The sequence below is a fragment of the Arvicanthis niloticus genome, chromosome 10, assembly GCF_011762505.2.
Source record: "Arvicanthis niloticus isolate mArvNil1 chromosome 10, mArvNil1.pat.X, whole genome shotgun sequence".
Taxonomy (NCBI): domain Eukaryota; kingdom Metazoa; phylum Chordata; class Mammalia; order Rodentia; family Muridae; genus Arvicanthis; species Arvicanthis niloticus.
In genome coordinates, this window is record NC_047667.1 from 73,026,470 (window position 1) to 73,052,902 (window position 26,433).

General features: G+C 37.4%; 1 protein-coding gene across 1 annotated transcript in view; it reads left to right on the top strand.

Moving 5' to 3' along the window:
• Nucleotides 1–25,240, top strand: part of LOC117716045 (serpin B4-like) — a 43,066-nt gene extending 17,826 nt beyond the window's left edge. Inside the window, exons 2-7 of the mRNA XM_076940993.1 lie at nucleotides 11,538–11,568; nucleotides 13,844–14,101; nucleotides 20,223–20,290; nucleotides 21,197–21,419; nucleotides 21,695–21,850; nucleotides 22,503–25,240. Coding sequence (XP_076797108.1) covers nucleotides 11,538–11,568; nucleotides 13,844–14,101; nucleotides 20,223–20,290; nucleotides 21,197–21,419; nucleotides 21,695–21,850; nucleotides 22,503–22,907 — 1,141 coding nt within the window. The 3' untranslated portion in view covers nucleotides 22,908–25,240. The remainder of the gene's footprint in view (nucleotides 1–11,537; nucleotides 11,569–13,843; nucleotides 14,102–20,222; nucleotides 20,291–21,196; nucleotides 21,420–21,694; nucleotides 21,851–22,502) is intronic.
• The last annotated feature ends 1,193 nt before the right edge of the window (nucleotides 25,241–26,433 follow it).

Sequence of the window (26,433 nt, forward strand, 5' to 3'; positions counted from 1 at the left end):
ATGTTCCAGAAGATAACCTAGCTCCCACGATGACACGGGAGATATTTGTCACTAGACAATCTTCTCTTCACAGCCTTATCTCCAGTCTGTGTATCCGTTCCTGCATTTTAAGCTAAATGGAATCATTGTCACTTCTCTTTGTACAAGATACGTCATTTATCCAGCGACGAGCCTGGAGTTAAACTCCAGGTTTCCTAGATTCTTCCTCTGAAGAACTTTTTGGATAGCTCAAATGATTAGTTACTTTTTTTTTATTTGTGTTTTCCTATGAGGGAAGTTGGATAGAAGAGGACTTATGACTTCCTTGCAGTTTTGGGCAATTTCTTGTGGACATATAGCTGTTTGCATTCTCATAATACCAACAGTTAGGAGCCCTCGAGTGCTAAGCTTAGAGGATTGAGTCACTTATAGCCAATTCTGGTTTGCTTGCAATCCTGGGAACCACACAATGGAAGGAAAGAACTAACTCTTGCAAGTCGTCCTGTCACTGCCATATATGTGCTATCTTAGTTGGGTGTCTATTGCTGCGATAAAAACCCCATCACCAAAAATAAATCAGAGAGAAAGAGTTTATTTCCCTTAACATCTCAGTCCATTATGAAAGCAAGTAATGGTAGGAACTCAAGACAGGATCCTGAGATGGGAACTGAAGCAGAAACCAAGGAGGAGTGATGCTTCCTGGCTTTCTCCCCATGGGTCACTCAGCCTATTTTCTTACACATCCCAAGACCACCTGCCTAGGAGTGGCACTACCCATAATGGGCTAGGTCCTCTCACATCAATCACTAAGTAAGAAAATGCCTGACAGACTTGCATATAGGCCAATCCTATGGAGGCATTTCCTCATCCAAATGACTAGACTGTATCAAGTCGACATAAAACTAACCAATATTATAAATGAAAAAATTAAGTTGAATATTAATACAGTTCATATATTTTATACTCTGTTATGAGTCAAATGGAAAATGATATTTCATGTACTATAGGTGTGACCATGAGAAATAAATCACCATTGGTCCAGTTTGGAACCAAATCTCCGTTTCGTTCTATATTGCTAATGGCTCTACCCACAAACTCAGCACCATCAGTGCAAATCATAGCATGTTAGAAGACAAATGTCTTCCTGCCATTATAAAATGACTGTGACCTTGTAGTCTCAGAAAGTCTATGGTGAACTTTAGGGGAAAACATCCATTAAATGCTTGAGAAAGAAGTCAAGTAAAAAGAGTACTGAGAAGAGGTGCTGAGTCTCGACTCTGTGAACTTGGATGACACAGAAATATTGAGAATAGAATGGTAAAGGGTAAGTAGTAATAAGTAATAAGAAATGGTCCTAGGCTGTTAGGTAACAAGGTTTGTGAATTCTTTGATGTATACTAAAGATAAAAATATTACTTTAAAAGGGTTTATACCCAATAAGGCACTGTTCCTGAAAATCTAGGAAATAGAAACAAAAGAACCGAGAACACAAGACATTGAGTCTGTGTGTTAGATAACAGCAAGGATTCAAAGGAATCCGAATAAATACTCCTTTGTTTTCTGTAATATATAGATGGCAAGGATGCCAGACTTACATGAGAAAGTTTTTAGATACAAAGATTATTTGAGAGAGAAGAAAGATTCTACAACTTTTGGAGTGAAATCAAGAGGGAGTTAGGCCAAGGCAAGAAAATATTTGGAAACAATTTTAAGAGAATACCTTCAGTGCTTCTAAGTTAGGGCCAAATCTTCTTCACAGTCAGATGAAATTGCATCCATCACAATTCTACCAATTGGCCATATCAGCCTCTCTCCCAGGATCCTCCCTTTCTTAAGACTCTAGGTGGTTCCCTGTACAGGTGTGGAAAGAGGCAGATTCAGCTTAAGGATACTAAGTCCTGCCCTTAAATGTGCCATGTCTTCAGCAATATGTGCCCACACTCAACCCCTGGGAGGCAACCAAGTGATACATCAATAATCTATATTGTTTTGGAAGTCATTTGAACTACTCTGACCAACTATTCAAAGTGCTTTCTTGTGCCTGTTTCTGAGGATTTTGTCACTCTATGGTTCTTGTGTGGAGCCTTGTCAGGTTAAATAGCTTAACTTGTTTTAAGGTGTGTGTGTGTGTGTGTGTGTGTGTGTGTGTGTGTGTGTGTGTGTACATGCACATATGTGCTGTATAATTATAGAATAATATGATTCCATGCAGCCTCATCAGAAAACCTTGGCATTTGCCCGTTGTCTGTCCTTCTATGCTGACATCTCTCCCTCCTCCACACTTGAAGCTGTTCCTCATTACTGCCCTCCACCCATCTCTTAGCATGAAGCCTTTTTATATTCCTTGGTTTCTTTTGCCACTCAGTTGTTACATAGGATTCAGATAGGATTTGGACTTGGGAACCACAGAGGAGAGAGAACATATACCTTTGTCTTTCTGGGTCTGAGTTACTTCAATCCATATAATATTTTCTACTTATACCCATTTACCTACAAATTTCATTTTTCTTTACAACTGAATGGTATCCCATTCTTTATATAAATAATCACATTTTCATTATCCATTCATCTGTTGTGTATTTACATTGTTCTCATTCCCTGACTACTGTGGAGTAAAATATGTCCATTGGGATTATGCCAAGGTATGATTGGCTGTATTTATTGTAGGTTTATTTTTTTATTTTTTTAGAATTTTTCACACTTATTTTCAGGGTGGCTGCGATCATTTTCATCTCCATCAGCAGGGAATTAGTGTTCTTTCTCCTGGATAACCTCACCAGCATCTGTAGTTAGGGATTTTGAAGATCTTAGCCATTCTGGTTGAAGTGGATGAAATCTTGGAGTTGTTTTAATTTTCATTTTTTCCGAATTGCTAATGACAGGAAACTTTTTGTGAGGTAGTTTTTCATCATTTTTATTACTTTTATAGAACTCTCTGTCTACATCTCTACCACATTTTATAAACTGGGTCACATGTTTCCTTGACTCTGTTTTTGAGTTCTTTGTATATTCTGGATATTAATCCTCTCACAGATGGAGCTGGGAGAAAGTCTCTGCTCCATTCGCTTCTTCTATACTTGATTATCTTAGTTGTACAGAAGCTTTTTATTTTCAGGAGTTGCTGGCCCTCACTCCTTCACTAATGGAGTCCTGTTCAGAAATTCCTTTCCTATTCTTTCTCTTGTAGGGAGGTTTTCTTCTAGTCGTTTTGCTTTTTCGGGTTTCAAATTAAGGCCTTTGGTGTACTTGGATCTAATGTTTGTGTAAGGTGACACATGTGAGTCTAAACTACTGTTTGCTCAGAGTGTTGTCTTTCATTTCAGTGCATGTTTTTGCCCTTTTATCAACTCTCATCTGGCTATAATTACAAATACTAACGCTTGGGTCTTCTATTTTATTCCATTGGTCTACATTTCTGTTTTCTACCAGTATCATAGTTTTAATTTTTCTGTAGCTCTCTAATTTGCCTTAAAGTTGAAAATAGCAATCCCTCTAGTGCTCTTCATTTTGCTCAGGGTTACTTCAGCTACCTGTGGTCTTTTTGGTTCCACGCTGTCTTAGTTAGGGTTTTTCTTCTGTAAACAGACACTGTGACCAAGGCAACTCTTATAATGACAACATTTAATTGGGAGTGCTTACAGTTTCAGAGGTCCATTATCATCAAGGTGTGATCACGGTAGCATCCAAGCAGATATGGTCCAAGAGAAGCTGAGAGTTCTATATCTTTATCTGAAGGTCTGCTAGGAGAAAACTGGATCACACATGGTTATGATGAGGGTCTCATTGGCCATCCTCACAGAAACATACTTCCTCCAACAAGGCTACGTCTACTCCAACAAGCAATGCCTCCTAATCATGCCACTCCCTGGGCCAAGCATATTTAAACCAGAACATATACAAATTAGGATTCTTTTCCTATTTTTCTGAAGAATCTGTGGGTATTTTGACTGGGATTGTATTGAGTACAAAGTAGATAATATTTTTTAAAGCCCAATTATTAAATACTGATTAATTGATTTGTTCAGTGGCATCAGCTTTTGTGGTCAGGTTGTTAAGGGCAACACCCTACTGCTTTAGCTATTTCTCTAGCTAAGCTTGACTTCACTTGCTACTTGAAATAGAATGAGCTAGAGAAGTAGCTAAAGCAGTAGGGTGTTGCCCTTAACAACCTGACCACAAAAGCTGATGCCTATTAACTATAATATATGCCTTTAAAACAACCTGCTGATTGCAACATCACTCCTGTGAAAATTCGCTTGCCAGTTCACTCCACCTTATAATTTTAGAATGTGAAATGGAAATGCCAACTGGATTGAAGATAGCGGACTTTCAGGAGTGATCCTGGCTTAAGGCCACCAGTAAATACACCTCCTTTCTTCTACTCTCATTGTTGTCAGAGTGCTTATTTTAGAAAGATTCCTACAAGTCTGTTAATGGCTTTTGGTAAGGTGGTCATTTTTACAACACCAGTTCTACCAGTCCATGAACATGGAATGTCTTTCCATTTTCTAGTGTCTTTCTCAATCTCTTCAGAGACTTGAAGCTCTCATTGTAAAGGTCCTTCACTTCCTTGGTTAGTTTTATTCCAACATATGTTATTGTCTTTTAACATATGCTCTTGAGAATGAGAGTATTCCTTAATCTCTTTCTTGGTGTGTTTGTTGGTGGCATATGGAAATTCTACTTATTTTTATTAGTTGATTTTCTACCTTGTCATTTTGCTGAAGTTGTTGTTTCTTGAAGTTTATAATGGAATTTAGGAGATTTCTTTTGTATAATACTACATATATGGATAATTTAATTTCTTTCCTTCTCTCTTTCCCTTTAATTTCCTTCTCTCGACTTTTTGCTCCGGCTATTACTTCTAGCCACTTCTGTGCTGAAAAGAAGTGCAGATGGTGGTGAGCCTTGTCTTGTTGTTGATTTTAATATGATCACTTTGATTTTTCTCCACTAAGGATAATGTTAGCTGTGAGTTTTTCATATACATAGCTTTTATTATGTGGAAGTATGTTCCTTGCACTCCTTTTCTCTAGAAATTTTACCATGAAAACATTTTAGAGTTTGTCAAAGGCTTTTACTGCACCTATTGAAGTAATCAAAATTTCTGTACTTTAGACTATTTATATGATTTATTATATTTATCATCTTCCGTATGTTGAACCAAACCCTATTTCTAGGACAAAACCAACTTGGCCATGGTAGATGTTTGATAAACATTTGTACTCATTTTGGTAGTATTTTATTGGTGATTTTTTTTCATCAAAGATAACACTCTATGGCTTTCTCTTTCTGTCATATTTTGTTGTCATGTCTTTTCCTAGTTGAATATTAGACTATACAATGAGTTTGAAAGTGGTCTTTCTCTTTTCTTTCTTTCTTTCTTCCTTCCTTTCTTTCTTTCTTTCTTTCTTTCTTTCTTTCTTTCTTTCTTCTTTCTTTTTTTAAAAAAAGGTTTAAGAAGAATCGCTTATGGTTCCCTGAGTGTCTGTTAGACTTCTGCTGTAACTAACTCTGGGCCTGCAGATTTTTAGGTAGGAAGGTTTCTATTAATGGTTCAATTTCTTCATTTTTTTTATGTTTGTGTCTGTTTATGTTATTTTGGCCTCTTCTTAGTTTAACTTTGCTGAACAAAGTTTGATAATAGTGTGGATGAATCAAGAAATTTATCCATTCTTTTTATATTTTTCAACTTTATGGAGTATACGTTTTTAAAGTATTCCCTTATGATATTCTGAATTTCTTTGGTGTCAGGTGTGATGATTGCCCTGCTCATTTCTGATTCTGTTGATTTGGGAGCCTCTTTCTTTTGGTTAGTTGTTATTTATCTTCTCAAAGAACCAGCTCTTAAGATCATTGATTCTCTGCATTGCTTTCTTTGTTCCTGTCTCATAAAGTCTTGCTCTAATTTTTTTTATTTCTGACCATCTCCTGGGTTTGTGTTTAGTTTGTTCCTGTTTTTCCAAATTATTGAGTTGCAATATGTACTTGTGCTCTTTCTGATATTTTAATGTAGGCATGTAGGGTTATAAACTTCCATCTCAGAACTGTTTTGAATGAGCCAGAGGCTTGGTTGTGCATGTCTTTTCACGTACTGCTTGTCTCAGGAACGTTTTGATTGGTTTTTTGATTTCTCCTTTGACCCTTTCATCATTTGGCAATGAGCTGTTTAATTTCGGTACTTTAGTGCATCTGCTAGGGTTTTGTTTGCTGTGATTCTAAGTCTTATTGAATATAATCAGACTGAATACATGGGATTATTTCAATTTTTCGTATTTGTTAAGGTTTGCTTTATGTCTCAGCATGTGGTCTGTTTCAGTGAAGCTCCCATGTGCTTCTGAGTAGAATATATGTTATTCTGTGTTTGGAAATAATATTCTGTAGACATGTCTTCTGTCTCAGCTTATAGGTTAGTTATCTATAGGAAAAGGTAAGGTGTTGAAAATGCCTAGTATTATGGGATTTGGGTCAGTCTGTGCCTTTGACTTCATTGGTATGTTTTTTTTATGAATTTAGTTGCACCAGAGTTTGTTACACATGTTTACTATAGTGATATTTTCCTGATTAACTGAGTCCTTTATTAGGATGATGTGTCCTTCTTTACTCTTCTAAGTAATTTTTGTTTTTCAGATGTTAATAGACAACTCTGCTTGCTTCCTGATTCCATTTGTTTAGAATACTCTCTTTTAAGCTACGCTTCTGGTAGACATGAAGTAAATGGATTTTGTTTCTTAATTCACTCAGTTAACGTGTGTCATTTAATTGGAGAGTTGATGCCATTGATATAGAGTTATTATTTGATACTATGTGTACATTGCAGTCATGTGTAAGTTTATGATAGTTTTTGTTCTTAAGTATGCTTTGTATTTTTATTAAATTTAACTTCAATTTTTTTCTCTCTGGAGCCTCTTAGTTGTGCTTACTCCTCTCTTCAGTTCAGACAATGGATTGCAGTATTCTGTTCAGCATTTTGTTGTGGTGGTGGTGGCAATGGTGGTGGTTGTGGTGATGATGGTGGCAATAGTGGAGGTGGTGATGTTAGTGACAGAGGGAGTGATGGTGATGGTGGTGGTCGTGGTCGTGGTGGCAGTGGTAGTAGTGTGGTGGTGGTAATGGGGGTCATGGTGGTGTTGGGAGTGATGGTGGCTCTGGGGGTCATGTGATAGTAGGGGTGATGGTCGTGGTGGTAGTGCTGATAGTGATGAGGGTGGTTGTGGTGGTCATGGTGGGTGGTGATGATATTGGTATGTTTTGGGACTTTCCAAATCATGGAAAGACTTTCTCCTTCTACCAAGGCAGATAGTTTTTCTTGGTGCAGTAGTTTAGATTGTAGTAGACATCTTTTAGAATTTGGGATATATTGTTCCAGGATCTTCTGGTTTTCAGTTTCTACTCAAAAATTCAGTCCTATTCTGATAGTTTTTCCTTTATATGTGACTTGTGGTTTTGCTCTTGCAACTTTTAGTATTTTTTTTTTTTTTTTTTTTTTTGCTTAATATGTTTAGTGTTTTGACTATGACATGCCGGGTAATATTTTCATTTTTGGTCTTATACATTGTACTTCTTGTATCTTTATGGCAATCTTTCCATATTTCAGAGAAAATTTCTTCTATGATTTGTTAAAGATCTAGTATATGCCATTGCCTTGTGGTTCTTCTCCCTCTTCTATGCTATAAATTAAAGACTTGATCTTTTGATTATGTCCCACATTTTGTGTATGTAACTACCCTGTGCTTTTTTTGTAATTTTTTATTTTATTTTATTGCTTATTTAATCCAGATCTTCACTTTATCTTCATGTCCTGCTATTCTATATTCTTCTTGATTCATTTTTTTTGGTAAGGCTTTGTTGCATGTAGTTTAAATGAAGATGGGACACTGTGAGGAAAGCTGCCCCCTGGAGTGTGGGGAAGAAATCTTGCGGGCGGAGGGAGGGAGTCCGACGGCAGGGTCCCAGGGCGGTCCGGCATCAGGGTCCCCACCCGGCTTCCCACATCGCCAGCGGACGTCATGCAGCTGTCGGTGGGCGGGCCGGCAGCTACATCGACAAGGTTCCAGGCTTCCAAAAGCTGGGAATCAGGCAGAGAGACCATGCGACACGTGGAGTCCGGTTTTCCAAAGCTTTATTGTTCATGACATGGTTAATAGATGTAAGTGGTACGCGCTTCCCCGCCAAAAGCCAGGGGAGACCAATCTTATAGGGAAGGGAGAAAGGGGAGGGAATAACTTAATTAGCTACGCCCCTGGCCTTTTGATAATTCATTAATATTTAAATCTCTGGAGGTAGAGACTTGTTAATCAAGTCCTCTACCTGTGTCCTACGTGACTAAAGGTGGCAGGTTAAATGAAGTTACCTCATCCAAGGCCCAACACTGGAGGTCCTGTGGAGAGGCAGGGGAATTTCCAGAAAGTCAGAGGCTGGTTCCAGATGAGATGGGAAGGGCAGATGACTGTATGGGCTCACTGTGGGAGCCTGGCTCTCAGTGGGTGATTTAACAAGCCAGCCTCTGACCCAAACTGAAACTATTACAGGATACACCATGCCAACATTCTCCTTCCTCGGCCTCGATCATGTCTCTTTCTTCCATCTCTATCGATCCACCTACTCAGGATTCCTATTTATGTAGCCTCACACAAACTCGTCCTTCGGTTTCTGTACTTAACAAAATGTTTTCAGGTTTCTTGCCTGTTATATCTCACATCAGATATCCCATCCCTTTTTAAGACTGAATTTTCTTCCAAGTGTGTATAAACTGCAGCTGGGCCATTTGTTCATATATATATATATATATATATATATATATATATATATACATATATATATACATATAATATATATATTCTGTAAACACTTACATACACCTATGTTTTTAAGCTTCTGCTTTTTAAACCTTTGTGGGTTTGCAGAAGTGGAGTTGCTAGACCATATGGTGAGTAATATTTGAGAAAACACACATTTCTACAGCTGCTATGCCAGTTTCCACTCTCCTCATACACATGGGTTTGTGTCTTCACATCCTCCCCCTGCTCATCACTGGCTGCCTTTTATGCCAGCTTAACATCCTAATGGCTGTTATACAGCCCTTACCATTTTTATGTCAATCTTACATATTGCTTTAACTAGATCATTGCTAATTGATTGACTGATAATTTAATAATTTTATCTGAAGAATAAAAACATAAAAATTGTTTGCATTAGTGAGGTGCCACAAAATCTTTGAGGCACGTGAACTGTATATAATATTTATATCAATTTTAATATATCAATATCCTACAATAGTCATCATAAAAGGTTTCAAAATTTTTTTTTCTGTCTTTGAGAAGGTTCACTACATGGATTTCTGTAGTCAGTGTACTGTGTGCTAGTACACACAGCTTCTTGATCCTTACATGACTGGAACCCACTCACCAACCTTTCGCTCCCCCCCCCACTCCTCCATTCTGCTGTCCATCACCTTTGATTTCCAATAGCCATCACACTACTCTCAGCTTCTGTGAGATCAATTACTTAGCTTCCACTCATGAGTGGGGCTATGAAGTCCTTGTTTCTCTGGGCCTGGCCTATGTAACTTTACTATCTCTAGGTACACCTGTGTTCTTGCAAATGACAGGTTTTAGTTCTTTGAAAGATGGATGGTATTCTATTGGATGCCTGTTATACAGTATTTATCTTCTTTAGCCTTTAATCCATTGATGGACTGGTACTTTTTGATGTCTTCATCATACTGACTCATTTCCTCAGAATGTATACTCAGGAGTAAAATTGCAAGTCAGATGGAAGTTCTGTGTCTGGATGTGTTAGGGAAACTCCAAACAGTCTAGCACAATAACAGAACTCATTTATATTTCATCATCAGTGTGTGGGTGTCCCCTTCTTACTGACAGTCAAGATGAAGTTCTACAGAAATAGTCCACTTAGCATGGGTTACACTGAGCCCCTGTCTGTGCACAGGTGTGGATGTTCTCTCCCGCTCAGCTCACCTTGCATTCACTTTGTCACTGTTGCTTTTCAGGACACAGACTTTTCACTGTGGTGTTATATAATCTCATACTAAAATATTTATTTGTTTTCTATGCTTTAAGAGTTATATCCAAAATATCTTTGTCCAAGCAATTGCTTCTTCTATATTTTCTTCTAGAAGTTTCAAAGTTTAGGATCTCACATTTAAATTCTTGATTCATTTGGAGATTTTTTTTTTTTGTTTCTCCAGAGAGACTGACAGCTAATTGTCACCTGTTTATAGATATCTGCTTTCCTCCATCTTCCCCTTCTCCAAGTCTCACTTCCCCATGTCCCCCTCCTCCATGTTATCCTTACCCATGCCCCCTTGTCCATGTCACCCTTCCCCATGTTCCTCTTTCCCATGTCCCCTTTTTCATATTCCCTTTCCCCAGGTCCTCCTTCCCCAGGTCCTCCTTACACAGGTCCTCCTTCTCCAAACCACTTATTGATGCCACTTCCTTTCTCCAGGGTATATACTTGCTGCTTTGTCAAAAATCCCTGGCTTATATATGTTTATTTCCTGTTTTCTATATTATTCAGTTGATCTCTGTTGCTGTTTTCTGCTAGTACCACACTGTTTACGCTGCTCTACTTTGTAGTATATTTTTAAATTTCCAGAGTCTTGAATTTCTATCTTTCTTTCTGTTGTAAATTTATAGTTTTATTTTAGTGTAATCCAGAACTACTTAAATTTTATTGTCATTATTTTGTGGCCTAATAAATGAACTCTCCTTACAGTATTTTATAGTTATTTAAGATCAATAGTATATAACATTATTAGATAAACTATTCTCTATATGTCTTATAGGTCCAACTGGTTTATATAAACAGAATACTGAAATATAAAAGAAAACAACAGAATGCAAAAAGACAATTAACAAGAGAAAAAAAAGATGAACTAGAAAGAGAATGTCAGGTCAGTAAGAATAGGCTGTCATCTGTTAACAATCAAATGAAAGCTTTGAAATCATTCCAAAGACTGAAAGCCATCAGAACGGGAACCTGGGAAAAGCTGTCATGGGATAGATAGGGTGCAGAACTTAGTGTAATGAAGGACACTACACTCAGGTGTCCAGAAAACTCAAGTAGAACACAGAGTCAGGCAAAGTATAATGGCTAGAAAAGGCATTGAAAGGGGATGAAGTTGATCCTCATGTGCTACATAAATTCTTGGAGATAGTTGGACAAATGTCTGTTTATCCCAGATAAGACACTACCAGCAGCACAAAGAAACTATTCTACCAACTCTAGCTTGGTGAACCAATGAGTTTACTGAAGTTACTTTTAGTAGGTCGGGCAACTCAAAGACTGCTGAGTCACTGAACAGTCCACTCCAGAATGGGTGAAGACTAAGAAGCTGCATCTATCCATCAGAAATTAATAAAAAAAAATTTAATTTCAGTCTTACCAGACCTGGAGAGGGTTCTCTTCAACCTTTCATGTAACAATGTTACAAATATATGTGAAATATTACATAACAGTCACTACATAACATATCATAGATTGATCAGCTGTGTATAATCTCCCTAGAAAAAAATTTTGTCCTTTGTCACCAGGTCTCAGCTTCCATCCAGGGAACATTCACAGGTAAGAGCAATTCTAAGTCCCCTTCAGTTGCCTAACATTCTTTTATCCTGAGAGAGATAAAAAGGAAAGCCATAGCTGACATTGGTCTGCACACTTGCCCGTATGGTACCTGGAGACAGAGCTTGGGGCTGCAGTAATTGACAAGGGTGCTCTTCGTGCCCTTTTCCATGATCAAGTCCTTGTTAGTCCAGCACAATCACATTGTCAGTAAGAAGGAAGTTGTAAAAAGTATTCTCTTTGATTTGCAACAGACAATGCTGGGAAGACTCCACACCTTTTGCTGGGAAGGATCCAGACAATCCAGGAGAGTTTCTTAAGCAGCCTAGCAATCAGTCTGTTAGCATTGCAGGCTGATCCTCAAAGTACAACTCCTAAAGCTTGTGAAAGAGCAGTAGACACAGTTGGCAGGCCTTCAAGTGGAAAAGCGCCTGAGGATAGCTGAGTCCTCTGTGACCGCATCAGGATGTACATCACGGACCTGTCTGTGGTTCCCAGAGGCACTCTTCAGGAACACAGTCACTGCATGGGGTGGATTCTCATCTCAACTAACCGAGCTCTGTCTACATTTAAGAAAATCCCTAAACATTCTCCATTTGTATGATTTCTTCTACTTTAATCTCTGTCATAAACAGGCCCCTCAAAACCTCTGTTTGTCTTAGTTTATATTTTTATTATTCTCTGTTTACAGGATGAACTGTTTACAGGCTTTCTGTACTGTGGCAAAATCAGATATCTCTCTCTCTCTCTCTCTCTCTCTCTCTCTCTCTCTCTCTCTCTCTCTCTCTCTCTCTCTCTCTCAGATTCAGGTAAACCCATTCTGATCCATAGAGGAATCTTTGCTTACATTTTGTGGTTGTAGATGAAGCCTCACTTGGTAAAAGCATAGTCTTCCTGTGTGGAATGCCTCATCTTGAACAGTGTGTTGTTTCTCCTCTTCCTCTTCATCTTCCTCTTCCTCTTCCTCCTCTTTCTTTTCCCACCCTCCTCCTCTTCTACGTCCTCTTCCTCTTCCTTTTCTTTCTATTTCTTCTTCCTTTTCCTCTTGTTCTTCCTCCTCTTCCTCCTCCTTCTCTTCTTCCTCTTCCTCCTCCTTCTCTTTGTCATCTTCTATTTTTGGACTAATCCTTTAAGTAATCCATACCCCAATTCAAGGACTTAGCAATTATTTATTGATAAATATGATCCAGAGACATAATTTTGGAGTTGAATAAGCAAGGGGATAAAATGTTTTATTTTGAAAACCTGACTATAATTCTTCTTACCATCCCCAAAGTTCAATCCACATACCTCAAAGCTTTGTTGTGAATGAATTTTCCTGCAGCCTTGTGGTGAGCTAATACAACAGTCTTGCTAAAGCTGGTGTTTTAAAGGACCCATGATACTACCAAGTCTTGGTGAAAATATGTAAAAACCACAACCCGACTAGAAAGGATGTAGCTGGGGAAAAACACATGAGGCCTCAACCCTACACAAAGAACCAGTTCAAGGCAACTAAAGAAAGCTAGAAGCAGGAGAGATGGTGTTCCCCATATAAGAGCACACCAGTGCCAGTCATACTGGAAAACATATAGAACACTATACAGACTGAAAAGGCTACAGCATTGTCTGTATTTATAAATACAGTTGCTGTATCACCTAGTTATTATACTTTGTGTGTGGTGTATGTGTGTGTGTGAGCTTGCATACATGTGTGCATGTATATCCATGTGTCACTGTGTGTGTGTGTGTGTGTGTGTGAGCTTGCATACATGTGTGCATGTATATCCATGTGTCAGTGTGTGTGTGTCTGTGTGTGTGTGTGTGTGTGGTATGCTGCATGCATATGTGTTTATGGGTGCATGCGAATAGACCAGAGGTCAATACTGAGATATCTTCCTTTACTGCTTTCTCGATTGATTGTTGAGACACTCTCTTATTGGACATAGAACTTATCATTTTAGATAGACTGGCAGGCCATTGTACCCCTGGAGTTTGCCTGTTTCCTTCTTCCAAGTGCCATATTAACACCACGGTGCCCCTCTTTTACATGAGGGCTAGAATCTGAAGTCAGGGCTTCATTCATGCCTATACAGCAAGCACTTTACTCACTGAGCAATACAGCCAGCAGTTATGCTTTAGAATATATATATATATATATATATATATATATATATATATATATATCTCACAGATATGCTTCTGAAAGATCACCATTATTCATAACACCAAAAGTGAAAATAGTGTCAATCTCTATTAACTGACGAATGGGTAAAGAAGATGTGCTACATCAATTTAGTGGACCACTGATGCAGTGGAACACAGTAACATCAATACAGGGGAACACTGCTATATTGATACAGAGGAACATCACAGCATTGATACAGAGGAGCACTGTGGCATCAATACAGAGGAACACAGTTACATCGAGACAGTGGAACACTGCTATACTGATACAGAGAAACATTATGAAACTGATAGGGTGGAACACTGTGGTGCTGTGAAGAGGAGTCGCACACTGATTCTTGTTACATCATTGATTAACCTTGAAGTTATAGTAAGTGGAGGAAGCTATTCAGAAAAGGATAAATAATGCATGCTTCTGTGTGCATTAATTGTTTAGAACTGGTGAATTAAGTCAGGCAGGGGGATGTTAGTGCTTTTTTACTATCCAGAGACTAGGGAGAATAATACGTAGATTTCTTTCCAGAGGTGATAAAATTGTTGTGTATGCCATCACTGCTGTTCTACATTGTGACTATACTACATTCTACATTGTGAATATAGCACAGCCCGCCAAAGTACACAACCTCAATGAAAACACCTCTCCCTGGTCACAGCCACTACTCAGGCTACAGAGTATTCCAGTAAAACCACTCTTTTTCTTTCCCTGGGACTTCTCCCTCTTAAAATTTCTCCTTCATCCTAGCTTGATGAGAGAAAGAAAGGAAGAAAGAAAAAAACAAACAAACAAACAGAGAAACTCTAAGTCTGGTCACTGTAATGGTGGTAACTGAGAAGCCATGGATCTTTACCATATTGACATTTTGAGAGGTCTTGAGATCACTGCTTACACCCTCCCAGAGAGCATCCTATCTCTTCATCTTTTCTGCTTCCTGTTCATGATGAGAGCAGTGTGAAACACCTTGCTGTGATATCCTTGCCAATGGTACAAACAAATGGAATCCCCAGCCTAGAACCTGAACTTCCAGAACTGAGAGTCAGAATAAACTTCCCTTTACTTCATAAGAAGACTGTTGAGTCTTTCTTTATAGTGTGACAAAGCTGATTAATCCATCTGGGCAGGGTTTTATTGTTGCTCTGGGCTTCACACTCAGAGATCAACCTGCCCACTCATTTCCCCATGCACCATGTTCTTAGTCCTGCCTGTGGGTGACTTTATGGAAGACAAGTCTAGGGGAAAACTTCTTGACCACTGCTGATTCTTCAGATTTAGGAGCTAGAAAAACCTTCAGAGTATTGAGTAAAGGGTCCTGTCACTTTGACAAGAGGAACTGTGCTGCTTACAAATGTGAAGAAGGCTGCTTCACTCTCAGGTTCATTAACCTGATCACCTACCCTGAAGTTTTTCATGAGCAATTTCATAGCTACAAAACCCAGAATTTAACCACTCCTTGCTTCAGTTTTGTCATGAGAAACGACGAATGCATCCAGTTTATTGACTTGTAAGATATAAGTAGGCAAACATATACTCTGTCTCAATAAGATCAACACTTACTAATATTGGTCTATCAACAGGAAATCTGAGCATTTGTAGACAACCCTACTACAGGGAAAATGGACATTACTGTGTCACTTAGGAACAGTCCTGTCTCTTTCTGGTATCTTTCTCTTTTTCTCATTTCCTCTTTTATTTATATAGTCATTAGTATATATTAATTGTATAAAACACTAAATTCTACTCCAACCTTTCATGCTTAGATACATAGATAAATAGATGGCATTAGATTATATTTACTCTCCTGTCTGCAACAATTATTCTTCCTATTCCCCAATAAGCCTCCCTTCTACAAATTTTTTCTTTCTCCCTCTCTCTCTCTCTCTCTCCCTTGCTCTCTCTTTCTAAAAGTGCATGTTATATTCTGTGTCCATTTTACTTCATATGGTGACTTCTAGTTCCATACATCCTTCTGAAACAGATATGACTTTATTCTTCTTTTTATTATTCTTACTATCTAAATAGGATATATATATAGAGAGAGAGAGAGAGAGAGATACTCAAGATGATTCTATTACTTGGCTATCATGAATGGGGCCATGGTATACATGAGTAACTGGGTGTTGTGCGCTGACCATGGTTCTTTTGTATATATAATATTCAAGAATAGTATAGCTGGATCCTACAGTAATTCTAATTTTAGGTTTTGAAGTGACCCACATCCTAATTTACATCCCCTCCAATATTATGCAAGTGCTCCTTCTTGCCAGACCCTTCCCAGAATGCACTGTTTTTGTTTTCTTGAAGACAATAATTCTGAGTAGGGTAAGATGTAATTTTGATTTAATGTGCATTTATATATTTCACACAAATGGCTTTGGTAGATAGAGTCCTTTGAAGACTTTAAAACTTCATAAATCAGATCTTCATCTCTTAGCGTTACCTTCTAAGTTCATACAACTGATTAAGCTCTGAACACTCAATGGTTTTTCCAACTCATGTTGAAAAAATATTTATTGGATATTTTGTCTTTTGATGTAGAAGTTTTGAGGTCTAATATATTTTAGATATTAATTTCTTATCACATTATTAGCTGGTAAAGATTCCCTCTTGTCCTGTTGCTGTCTCTCTCATCAGTAATTATTTCTTTTGTTGCTCAGAATTTTTGTTTCCCGCAATTTTTTAGTTCCTTTATTACCTCTGAGCAGTTGTATTCCTGTGTATGAATCTTGTTTTTTCTTTCTCAGTACTCACAGAATTCAGAATAGCGAGTCAGATTCCCTGGACCTGAAGTTACAGGTGGTTATGAGCTGCCATGTGGGAACAGGTAATCAAATCTTGGTCCTCTAAAAGAGAAGCCACCACTCTTAATCACTGAGCCATCCCTTGAGCCTCTGAGAACTTCAATTTTCTAGAATTTTGAGAGGTTGTTTTATTTCAATGATTTAAATATATGTACAACTCTTCTGAAAATCCATCCAGTGCTGAGCTTTTCTGCATTGAGAGACTCCAAATTGCTATTTCATGCTCATTGCTTACAATTTATCTATTTATATACTTGTCTATATCTTCTTGTTGAATTTGAATAAGTCATGTGTACGTGTGTTGGAAAAATGTGGGTCCCACATGTCTGCCCCGCCATGGGGCTAGGACCCCTGAGGAGGCTACATTCACACCATGCTCGTGAAGAGCAGGCATCGGGGGGTTCCCACCCCTCAGGTTTCCTGATTTCAGGCTGCTGACCTGCTTGCATCTCTGACACAACTCCCTTCAGTGAAGGACTGTGATATTGACCTGTAAGCGAAATAAACCCTCCCTTCCTGTGTTGCATATGGTCATGGTGTTTTATTGCAGCAATAGAAATTCTAAGACAGTAAGCTTTTAAAACATTCCCTAATGATTGTCTGGACTTCAGTAATATCTGTTTAATGCATCCTCTTCCTTTTTCATTCTACTGAGTCTTCTCTTTGACTAGTTTAGCAAAGATCTTGTTAAACTTGTTTATGCTTTCAAAGCATCAACTCTTTGTTTCATTGATCCTTTGTGTTCTTCTTTTGCTTTCCATTGCATTAATTTCATCTCTAGCCTTTATTGTCTCTTTATTTTTCTAGCTTTGGAACTACTTTATGAAATTTAACAGATAGCTACAGCAGCAGTGGCAGAATGTATTCAGTTCCTCCCATTGAATTTTGTTCATAATAAGTTATAAAGCACGTTTTAATAATGTGAGCATAGTTAGATAAATTATGTCCTTTTTAATTGGTTATTTTATTTATCTTTAATTTCTTTCTTTATTTCTTCCCTGACCAAATTATCATTGAGTAGAGAGTTGTTGAGCTTCCATGTGTATATGGGCTTTCTGTTCTTTTTGTTGTTATTGAAGAACACTCTTAAGCCATGGTGTTCTGATAGGATGCATGAGATAATTTCAATCTTCTCGTATCTGTTGAGGCTTGTTTTGTAACCAATTATATGGTCAATTTTGGAAAAGGCAAAGAGGTGCTGAGAAGAAAACATATTCTTTTGTTTTATGATGAAATGTTCTACAATAATCAGTTAAATCCATTTGGTTCATAACTTCTGTTAGTTTCCCTATGTCTCTGTTTAGTTTCTGTTCCCATGATCTGTCCATTAGTGAGAGTGGGGTGTTGGTGTCTCCCAGTATTATTGTGTGAGGTTCAATGTGCACTTTGTACTTTAGCAAAGTTTCTTTTATGAATGTGGGTACTCTTGCATTGGGAGCATAAATGTTCAGAATTGAGAGTTCATCTTGGTAGATTTTCCTTTGATGAGTATGAAATATCCTTCCTCATCTTTTTTGATAACTTTTCGTTGAAAGTCGATTTTATTATATACTAAAATGGGTACTCCAGTTTGTTTCTTGGGACCATTTGCTTGGAAATTTTTTTCCAGCCTTTTTCTCTGAGGTAGTGTCTGTCTTTGTCACTGAAGTGTGTTTCCTGTATGCAGCAAAATGCTGGGTCCTATTTAAACATCCAGTCTGTTAGTCCATGTCTTTTTTATTGGAGATTAGAGTCCATTGATGTTAAGAGATATTAAGGACCAGTGATTGCTTCTTCCTGTTATTTTTGTTGTTAAAAGTAAAATTAAGTTTGAGGCTATTATCTTTTAGGTTTGTTGAAAGAAGATTAATTTCTTGCTTTTTGGAGGGAGTAGCTTCCCTCCTTGTGTTGGAGTTTCCCATCTATTATCCTTTGTAGGGCTGGATTTGCAGAAAGATATTGTTTAAATGTGTTTTTTTCATGGAATATCTTGGTTTCACCATCCTTGGTAATTTAGAGTTTTACTGGGCATAGTAGCCTGGCCTGACATTTGTGTTCTCTTAGTGTCTGTATGATACCTGCCCAGGATCTTCTGGCTTTAAGAGTCTGTGTTGAGAAGTCTGGTGTAATTCTGATAGGTCTGCCTTCATATGTTACTTGACCTTTCTCCCTTACTGCTTCTAATATTTTTTTTTTGTTTTGTGCATTTGGCGTTTTAACTCTTATGTGACAGGAGAAATTTCTTTTCTGGTCCAATCTATTGAAAGTTCTGTAGGCTTCTTGTATGTTTATGATCATCCCTTTCTTTAGGTTAGGGAAGTTTTCTTCTATAATTTTGTTGAAGATGTTTCCTGGTCCTTTGAGTTGGGAATTTTTGTTCTCTTCTATGCCTATTATCCTTAGGTTTGGTCTTTTCATTGTGTCCTGGATATCCTGGACATTTTGGGTTAGGAGCTTTTTGCATTTTGCATTTTCTTTGACAGTTGTGTCAATGTTTTCTATGGTATCTTCTGCACCAGAGATTCTTTCTTCTATCTCTTTTATTCTGTTGGTGATGCTTGTGTCTATGACTCATGATCTCTTTACTAGGTTTTCTATCTTCAGAGTTGTCACCATTTGTGATTTTTTTTTTTTATTGTTTCTATTTCCATTTTTATGTCCTGGATGGTTTTGTTCAATTCCTTCATCTGTTTGTTTGTGTTTTCCTGTATTTCTTTAAGGGAGTTATTTATGTCCTTCTGAAAGTACTCTATCATCATCATGAGGTGTGATTTTAAATTAGAGTCTTGCTTTTCAGTTGTGTTGGGTTATCCAGGCCTTGCTGCTGTGTGAGAATTGGATTCTGATGATGCCAAGTAGCCTTGGTTTCTGTTGCTTATGTTCTTTTTTTGTTTTGTTTTGTTGTTTTGTTTTTTTTGAGACAGGGTTTCTCTGTGTAGCCCTGGCTGTCCTGTAACTCACTTTGTAGACCAGTCTGGCCTCAAAGTCAAAAATCCGCCTGCCTCTGCCTCCCAAGTGCTGAGATTAAAGGTGTACACCACTACTGCCTGGCTTGTTGCTTATGTTCTTGTGCTTACCTCTTGCCATATGGTTATCTCCTGGGAGACCTGCTATGGCACAGGGTCAGCTCCCAGGCACAGATGGAAACCAGAATCAAGTTCTTATGTTCTAATGATGAAATAAAACTGAAAATCAACAGTAAGGAAAAAACTACAGAAAATACAAATACACACGGATATTAAATAAAACATTTTTTGAACAATTGGCATATTGCCAAATCATTCAAGAGGGAAATTTAAAAATTCCTACAATCAAATAAAAATTGATACACAACATATTAGCCTCTGGAAGATACAATGATAGTTGTTCTAAGAGGAATGTTTAGAGCTATTAATACCTCGAATGTGTCTTACAACGACAAATTATCTTAAACTGTAGAGATTGCTGATGCAAGCAATGGGTTGTCTCAGATCGTAGGGATGTGAAGTAAGGTATTCCCTACACACTGACTGGATGGGCATCCAGTTATTTGAGTGATGATAGATTCACTTTATGGTGTTTCTTACAAACTCTTGTACAAATATTTGGAGTATATATTTTCCCAAATTTTTAAATTTTTTGGCTTTATTTTTGGGGAGTTTGCTCTGGTTTTGTTTTCTTGGATTTAGACAGAACTTTAAATGAACTTTTCTTATTGCACTTAATGTCTCTCCCAGGTTCTTCAATTTAATGAAACTACAAAGGAAACAACAGAAAAACCTGCAGAATCTCATGCAACTACAGGGTACCTCATGCCTAGAAAGACTGCAAGTTTTTTTTTTACATTATAAATAAGGCAAACATTCTACATTTGAAAAATCAATCTGCAGTGGAAATTCCAAACAAAAGAGATTTATATATGAACTAGTGTCACACTTCTTTCAAAAAGGAAGGGCTAGAAATTATGGAGTAGTCTCCATGAATATGGAATGAACTGAAGGGAAGAATGGAGAATTTGGAAGAAAGTCATCAGTGGAAACACTATAAGAGATTTGTTTACATATGGTTTATTTAGTGGTAAGTTTGAGAATCTAAAGCCTCCACCCAGACCTATTTTCATATCATATCAATTTCTCTAAGTTTCAGGCAATTCTGGAAAACTAAGAGTCAATGTAGAAAAAGTTCCATTCTCTTTTGCCAGTCAGAAAAGCAAGGCACTTCTTGTCACCACAGCTGGATCTCAGATTGAATATGAACCCTGACCTTTGGAAAGAATTTATCACACTGTCTTTGCCACCTAGCACAGAGTTCTCTGAAGACATCTATCTCACCTCTGTTTATAGGCCAAGCCTGCAGCAATCAAATATGAAAGCTAACAGAAGGACACAGCAGGACTGGTGTCTGATATTACCAGGAATGTGCTTCAGACTATAGAATCTGTGCCATTTGTAGAAAAGAACAAATCAAGCCTTGGGTAGAAGGATAGAAGTAGAAAGAAAATAGTTAAGTTGACAGCGTAGCTCCAAAGAATGTATCAGTATTCACAGTGAGTTGTCCATAATTACATAGACTGAAAGCCCCACAGCCTGTCTTATGGCAAGAACTAATGTGTCCATCGCAGGTAACTCACAAAACACTTCGAGGAAGGCTACTTCTTATGAACACATCAACAATTTCTTCATGTAATGACTTGGGTGAACAGTGATCGGTGATCAACGGTGAACTCTTGTAAAGCATCCTCCAGAAAAGCTCCTGGTACTGATGAGAGACACTTTGTTCTTTCCCTTGAAGGAAAAATCAAAGACTTATTTCCTAGTGGGAGCCTGAGCAGTAGCACTATACTGGTTCTGGTGAACGCAGTGTATTTCAAAGGACAATGGAATCACAAATTTGATGAAAAGCAAACCACAGAAGAAAAGTTTTGGCTGAACAAGGTACTGTTGGCAGTTTATTTACATAAAGTTATATGGTGATGTGTGGGTGATTGAATTTAAATATAAGTGATGCCACAGAAGTAAAAAATAAAATATATCATGTGTTTTATTTTTATAACTTTACATGATAGTGATACCTAAAAAAATTTGTCTGTACTTCACAGAACTTCAGAGTTATCTCTTCAAGGGAAGCTGATATGTTTTGTGTCTTGACAATATCATCTGTGCTGTCCTAGGTCTTCCTTGATATGTGTTTGACATGCTGATGTTTGCAGAATACAAGTAAATCTGTCCAGATGATGAAGCCAAGAAACAAATTTAACTTCATCTTTCTAAAGAATGTGCAGGCCAAGATTGTGGAAATACCATACCAAGGCAAAGAACTAAGTATGTTCATCCTGCTGCCAGTGGAGATTGATGGTCTGAAGAAGGTAAGGCTTGTGTCTCTTTTTCTTCCTTCTATTACCTGATTTGTTTCTAATGCATTAAATTCAAATAAGACACTATGGAAAATAATTAAACATGAGTATAATGAAGAATTTAAAGTCAGATAATGTGTCTCATCCTGTAATATAAGTACTTTAAACACAGCCTGAATCACTCTGCATGCTTGCCTAATCAGGAATTAAGCAGAGTAATGAATATTAAATATCAACATGATGCCACAAATATGGAACAAGACTAACTTGGTTAAAAAATACATATCAGTGTAGAAATTGTTTATAAATATTTTGAATGAAAAAAGAAAAACCTAGGGCATTATATGATAATTATAAAATGTAATATTATGTACAGGAAAATATAAAGAAACATCTATTAAAAATATGATACTTGGTTGGGAGCATAAACAATGATATACACAGGTTATTTTGAACAAAATGATGATTCTGGTGTTTGGGTATTAGAAATGAAATCTAACCTTAAATTATCTAAATAAATAATATTGAAACAAAAAAATCAGTATTTATTTATTTATTTATTTATTTATTTATTTATTGCTAAAGATTACACTTTAATTCACTGTTCATGTAAGTTACAGTCTTTCAGTTAATCATGGCCACCTCTTTTCTTCCATTTTTGTAGCTTGAAGAACAACTCACTGCTGACAAGTTGCTAGAGTGGACGAACCCAGAGAACATGCACATGACCAACGTGTATTTATCTTTGCCTCAGTTCAAGCTGGAAGAGAAGTATGACCTCCCAGGTCCATTGGAACACATGGGGATGGTGGACGCCTTCAATCCACAGAAGGCTGACTTCTCAGGCATGAGCAGCACTCAAGGTCTCGTGGTGTCTAACGTTTTACACAAGTCCTTTGTGGAGGTAAATGAAGAGGGGACAGAAGCTGCTACTGCCTCGAGAGTGAAATCTCACTTATTATCTGCACCAGTGCCCAAAGATTTCTCTTGTAATCAAGCTTTCCAATTCATGATGAAGCAAAACAAAACCAACATCATCCTCTTCCTTGGCAGAATGTCTTCCTCTTAAGTGCAGTGGCTCTGCCATGTGTCTAGAAAAATTAACAAAGTTGCTATAGCTAAATGAAGCCTGGAAATAACCATTTCTCTTGCTTCATTTACTGTTCTATATCAGAGTCCCTACTAAGAGTGCATTGGTTGGAGCAGGAAAGCTCTATTATTTCTATTTTTCTATACATTCATTCAAACCTGGTTTCTCTGTATGAACATTCTCTGGGGAAAAATGTTCAACAAAAAGATTACGGGATATTTTAATACAGTTTATTCTAATCTAACATGTGTCTATGACCTGTGTTGTTAGCTAGAGAAAATCATATCTTCTTTTTAAATTGATTAATATGAACATATACATTTCTTTAGCAGATATCTGAACACTTCATAAGCTTACAAATGTTGTGATTTTAAAGAATACATTTTCGACAAAATAATGATATTTTTAACTTATTCATTACTTTATCGTCCTTTCAACTGCAAGATGTCAATCATTCAGGAGGAATATGGAGGGAATGTTAAAAGCAATTTACCTATGCTAAATCTGAGGTTGTGTGCAGAAATAATTTTACAGATACATTATTTTTATTTTTAAGAGCAAGAAAATTTTGTGGATATATGGTTTATGTATTGTAGAACCAGGGATCCAACTCAGTCCTGTTGCATACAAAACAAGTTCTCTACCACTAAGCCAAGACTCCAGCACAAAAAATAATTTAAATTAAATTTAAAAATGTGAAAGAAAAATTTTTTATCAAAGATGAGCAGATTAGAAATATATTAAGGTTAATATGACTTCTTATGCCAGCAACTTTGTTGAGAGCTCCCTAAAGATCCGTGTTATCCAGTGTAATTGTCATTAGAAAGCTGCCTTCACATGTAAATTAAATGAACACACATTAAATTAATTAGCCCACTTTCTTCTTCCTAGCTGATGCGGCTAGCACATGGTATCTTGCACCATGGAATTTTCAACACTTTTATCATTCTGATTCCATCGCCACAGAACACTTAACAGTTCAGTTTAAAAATCTAGATAATTCATGACAAAGTTTCGCATCATAACATTAAGAGGACTCTTAGTAAATAAAGATATAAGGGGCTGAGTCTTAACAGTTAAAACAGAGCTATCCAATTCACATCCAATCTCTGGTTGAGTAAGAATCACTGGAAAGTTTGAACCCAAAATACTATAAGAGAAAACAAATGGTTTTCAGCCTTAACAATAAAAGACAAGTTAGATAAAAGAGTCAGTCCGTCTATAGAGTAGGACATGGTTTGTCCTTTTACAAAGAACAAAAAATAACCAGTACACATGTGTATAAACAGAACTTATCTCTGGAGGAAAATTTAAGAAACTGCATCACCACAGCAGAGCAGAGAGAAATGGGGAATCTGAGATGTCTGCCTGACCTTCAGGGCTGGGTGGGAATGAGAAACTTCTCATGGAGCTTTGAACAAAGACAGCTCAGCAACTCTATTGATCTACTGTGAATGCAAGTTGACAGAGCAGGAAGAACCTGCTGGCCTTCTCTCACCCTTCAGCTCATCTTTTAACCATCCCTCCTATCTTCTAAACTTTAAAGAGGAATGCCCCTTCCCTCAGCTCACACTCACTGACTTGCAGAAAACTGTTAGGCTTGTCTAAAATTATACAGATATAAAGAGTCTGGCCCCCAGTTGGTCCCAGGTCAGGTAAACTTTGACTTTCATAAAGAGTACAAATCAACTTCTTGTTCATTGCTCTGAAAAAAAAAATTCCATGTGTACCAGAGATATGCAGAGCCCGGGACACATTTGCTTAGAAGATAATAAAATCTTCCATACTTGCTTAGTCTCTGGAAGAGTCACAGCTATCAGGCACAACTTGATAAGCATCAAAAAGTTTGCATTATTTTAATTTTGGGAATATATATTTTTGTAGCTATTTCAATCAAGCCTATTTAGTAGTCTAGATTTTTAGTTTAATGATCTTTGTATTAGCAAATATGTCTCAAATCAGAACACATTCATAAAATTGATTCTATCTGTTCATAAATAGGGAAATGCCCTCAAGGGATTTCAGCTGAGAGATGCTGGTAGTGGGAAGTCCTGGTAGGAAAAGACCAGCTTTATGAGTGGAGCACTCAACTATTCTGAGATGGAGCATGAAGAGCATCTTCCATGCAGCTCATCTCAAGAGAACCAATGACCTAAAGATCAGACCAAAGCTGTCACTCCCTAAAATACAAATTCCCTAAAAGTGTGTGAAATTGATGTGATGTTCCCAACCTTGTTTCATAAAATAACATTCTTTGAATAAATAGTTGATTACAAAAAAGTTGGTGTGTAGCTTAGAATTTATAAATAATCTCGGGCTTTTTCAGACTTCATCTAGAAGGGATTGAATCTACAGTAACTCTAGGTGGACACATGTATTTCTTTAAAGAAGCTTTTGATATCACATAAGAAATATTAAAATGCAAATAAATCAATGTTCCTTCAAGTAGCTGCTCTCTGTGTTGAAGATGATAGTTTAGAGAACAAAGAAAGGCTTACCCATGTTATTATCATCTTAGCATTATTCAAGGTTTCTAATGCTTCTCTTACCAAGCAACTTTTCAAACTATAATTTGTTGGTGAGCATACCTGCCTAGGCAGAGGATGTTCCAAGATGACTAAGCACAGCTTACAACTTAGCTCTTCTCTCTTAAGTTGATAAATGCATTTGTTTGTAGTTTGCACACCAGACACATGCCTTGAAGTAATGTGAAAACCCCTGTTCCAGAAAGTATTTATGATCTATCCCCAGTTTATGCTCTCTCACACCTTAACTTCTAACTGAACTGAAGACAAGTCTCTTTGAGATCAGCAAGCTCATAAATATGATGTTGGAGAATTATATCAACCTTTTATTTTTCTGGTCAATGTGTTGATTCTACAGCTTCCAGGGAGAAGTCTCCATGAGAATTCACCCCCCTGCCAGAAACTAGAACACAGACAGAAATTAACAGAAGACTAGGATTTCACCAGAAGTCCCAAAGTAGGACTCCAGCCATCAATGTCTTCACTCTTAGTGGAAGAGTCCTGGTAGGAGTCATCACAATTCAAATCCTTTACCGGATACTACACCTACCTCCTCAAGAAGACATGCTCTTTCTTTAACAGGAAGCCCATAGTCATTCTGGAAATCTGGTTCTGGTTTGAGAGTTACAGTGTTTGGATACACCTCTGATGAACCAATCCACCAAGCTGGGATGCTACTCTATGCCAGTCTGACTAAGAGTAATGGATTTGCTGTTTGTGGAAAGGTTTATAGCAGAAAGGTCTCTACCCTGGAGTATGGTATGATTAGATTATAAAGCCAAACCCCACATTACACAACAGAAGCAAGCCTCCCTCAAATTTCAAAACTTTCAGGTTCATTGATTCAAAAATTTGTTTTATGCTGTAAAACAGTGGCTCTACCAAAGCTGTGGGTGAGACTGTGTGAGAACATTCTCTCAGTCAATACCCATTCAGAATTCTGAAGATTTAACATTTCTTCATTTAGTTTGCAGTTTGAT